Source organism: Homarus americanus, unplaced genomic scaffold (genome assembly GCF_018991925.1).
Source record: "Homarus americanus isolate GMGI-L3 unplaced genomic scaffold, GMGI_Hamer_2.0 scaffold16106, whole genome shotgun sequence".
NCBI classification, from domain to species: domain Eukaryota; kingdom Metazoa; phylum Arthropoda; class Malacostraca; order Decapoda; family Nephropidae; genus Homarus; species Homarus americanus.
This window is the reverse complement of record NW_024711304.1, coordinates 142,046-144,612: the sequence shown is the minus strand read 5'-3', so window position 1 is coordinate 144,612 and position 2,567 is coordinate 142,046. Positions and strand designations below refer to the sequence as shown.

General features: G+C 56.6%; 1 protein-coding gene across 1 annotated transcript; it reads right to left on the bottom strand.

Annotated features, from left to right (window-relative positions):
• Positions 1-369: 369 nt before the first annotated feature.
• Positions 370-1,438, bottom strand: LOC121857985. Its single transcript, XM_042354222.1, has 2 exons — positions 1,187-1,438; positions 370-1,089 (listed from the first exon to the last, which is right to left on the bottom strand). Exons 1-2 carry the CDS (start codon positions 1,436-1,438, stop codon positions 370-372), a joined length of 972 nt encoding a protein of 323 aa, XP_042210156.1.
• Between the last annotated feature and the right edge of the window lie 1,129 nt (positions 1,439-2,567).

The following is a 2,567-nucleotide window of genomic DNA, read 5'->3' as shown; positions in this document are numbered from 1 at the left end:
CCGGGCAAGATGACAGTCCACTTGTTCCACCATCATTCAGCAGCCAGTGAGCTCCACCACCCGGGCAAGATGACAGTCCACTTGTTCACCATCATTCAGCAGCCAGTGAGTTACTCCACCACCCGGGCAAGATGACAGTCCACTTGTCCACCATCATTCAGCAGCCAGGGTTACCCACCACCCGGGCAAGATGACAGTCCACTTGTTCCACCATCATTCAGCAGCCAGTGAGTTACTCCACCACCCGGGCAAGATGACAGTCCACTTGTTCCACCATCATTCAGCAGCCGGTGAGTTACTCCACCACCTTGACAGTATACTATGTGCCATTACCTTTAATTAGAGCTAGTGTAAAGGTGATGAACAGTTTTATGTTGTGTCTCGCGGTGATCCTGGAGTCGCAGTGATCCTGTGAGTCGCGGTGATCCTGTGAGTAGCGGTGATCTGTGTCTGCGGTGATCCTGTGAGTCGCGGTGATCCTGTGAGTCGCGGTGATCCTGTGAGTAGCGGTGATCCTGTGTCTCGCGGTGATCCTGTGACTGGAGGTGATCCTGTGTCTCGCGGGTGATCCTGTGTCTCGGTGATCCTGTGTCTCATGGTGATCCTGTGAGCTGCGGTGATCCTGTGTCTCGCGGTGATCCTGGAGTCGCGAGGTGATCCTGTGTCTCGGGTGATCCTGTGAGCTGCGGTGATCCTGAGTTGCGGGATCCTGTGTCTCGCTGATCCTGTGAGCTTGTGATCCTGTGAGTCGCGGATCCTGTGAGCTGCGGTGATCCTGTGAGCTGCGGTGATCCTGTGAGTTGCGTGATCCTGTGTCTCGCGATGTGACTGTGTCTCGCGGTGATCCTGTGAGTTGTGGTGATCCTGTGTCTCGCGGTGATCCTGTGAGTCGCAGGGATCCTGTGTCTCATGGGTGATCCTGAGAGCTGGGTGTGATCCTGTGAGTTGGTGGTGATCCTGTGTCTCGCGGGTGATCCTGTGAGTTGTGGTGATCCTAGACCTGCGGTGATCCTGTGAGTTGCGGTGATCCTGTGACTGCGGTGATCCTGTGAGTTGCGGTGATCCTGTGACTTGCGGTGATCCTGTGAGCTGCGGTGATCCTGTGATTGCGGGTGATCCTGTGAGCTGGCGGTGATCCTGTGTGTCTCGCGGTGATCCTGTGAGTTGCGGTGATCCTGTGACTCGCGTGATCCCGAGCTATGTGATCCTGGAGTTGCGTGTGATCCTGAGCTGCGGTGATCCTGTGTCTCGGGTGATCCTGGAGCTGTGTGATCCTGTGTCTCAGGTGATCCTGTGAGCTGCGTGATCCTGAGCGGATCCTGTGAGCTTGTGATCCTGTGAGCTGCGGTGATCCTGTGTCAGTTGCGGTGATCCTGTGAGCTGCGTGATCCTGTGAGCTCGCGGTGATCCTGTGAGTTGCGGTGATCCTGTGTCTCATGGTGATCCTGTGAGTTGCGGTGATCCTGGTCTCATGGGTGATCCTGTGAGCTGCGGTGATCCTGTGACTGCGGTGATCCTAGAGGCGGTGATCCTAGAGTTGCGGTGATCCTGTGTCTGCGGTGATCCTGTGAGTTGCGGTGATCCCAGGAGTTGCGGTGATCCTGTGAGCTCGCGGTGATCCTGTGAGTCAGTGATCCTGTGAGCTGCGGTGATCCTGTGAGCTGCGTGTGATCCTGTGACTGCGGTGATCCTGTGACTGCGGTGATCCTGTGAGCGGTGATCCTGTGTCTCATGGGTGATCCTATGAGTTGCGGTGATCCTAGAGTTGCGTGTGATCCTGTGTCTCATGTGATCCTGTGACTGGCGGTGATCCTGTGTCTAATGGTGATCCTAGACTCATGGTGATCCTGTGTCTAACGGTGATCCTGTGTCTCGCGGTGATCCTGTGACTCATGTGATCCTGTGACTCACAGATCCTGTGTCTAACGGTGATCCTGTGATTCTGGTGGTGATCCCGTGACTCGCGGTGATCCTGTGACTCGCGGTGATCCTGTGTCTCAGTGGTGATCCCAGACTCGCGGTGATCCTGGACTGCAGATCCTAGACTGCTGGTGATCCTGTGACTGCGGTGATCCTGTGTCCTGGTGATCCCGGGATTCTGGCTGATCCTGTGCATCATGGTGATCCTATGACTATGGTGATCCTGTGACTCGCGGGATCCTGGACTATGGTGATCCTGTGACTGCGGTGATCCTGTGACTCTCGCGGTGATCCTGGGACTCGCGGTGATCCCAGGACCTGCGGTGATCCTGTGACTCGCGGTGATCCCAGACCTGCGGTGATCCCAGGACTCCTGTGATCCTGTGACTGCGGTGATCCTGCAGGACTCGTGGTGATCCCGTGACTTGGCTGATCCTGTGACTCGTGGTGATCCCGGGACTCGCAGATCCCAGATCTGCTGATCCTGTGACTCGTGGTGATCCCGGACTCGGTGGTGATCCTGTGACCAGTGGTGATCCCGTGACTCGCGGTGATCCCAGACTCGCAGATCCTGTGACTCATGGTGATCCCGGGACTCTCGGTGATCCCGGACTCGCGGTGATCCCAGACTCGTGGTGATCCTGTGA

Excerpts from the sequence above, each read along its gene's own strand:
- LOC121857985 (XM_042354222.1), bottom strand. The coding sequence starts at position 1,438 with ATGAGACACAGGATCACCGCAACTCACAGGATCACCGCGAGCTCACAG. Across the intron at positions 1,090-1,186 it reads ATCACATAGCTCGGGATCAC|CTCACAGGATCACCGCAAGT; the intron begins GCGAGTCACAGG and ends GGATCACCGCAG.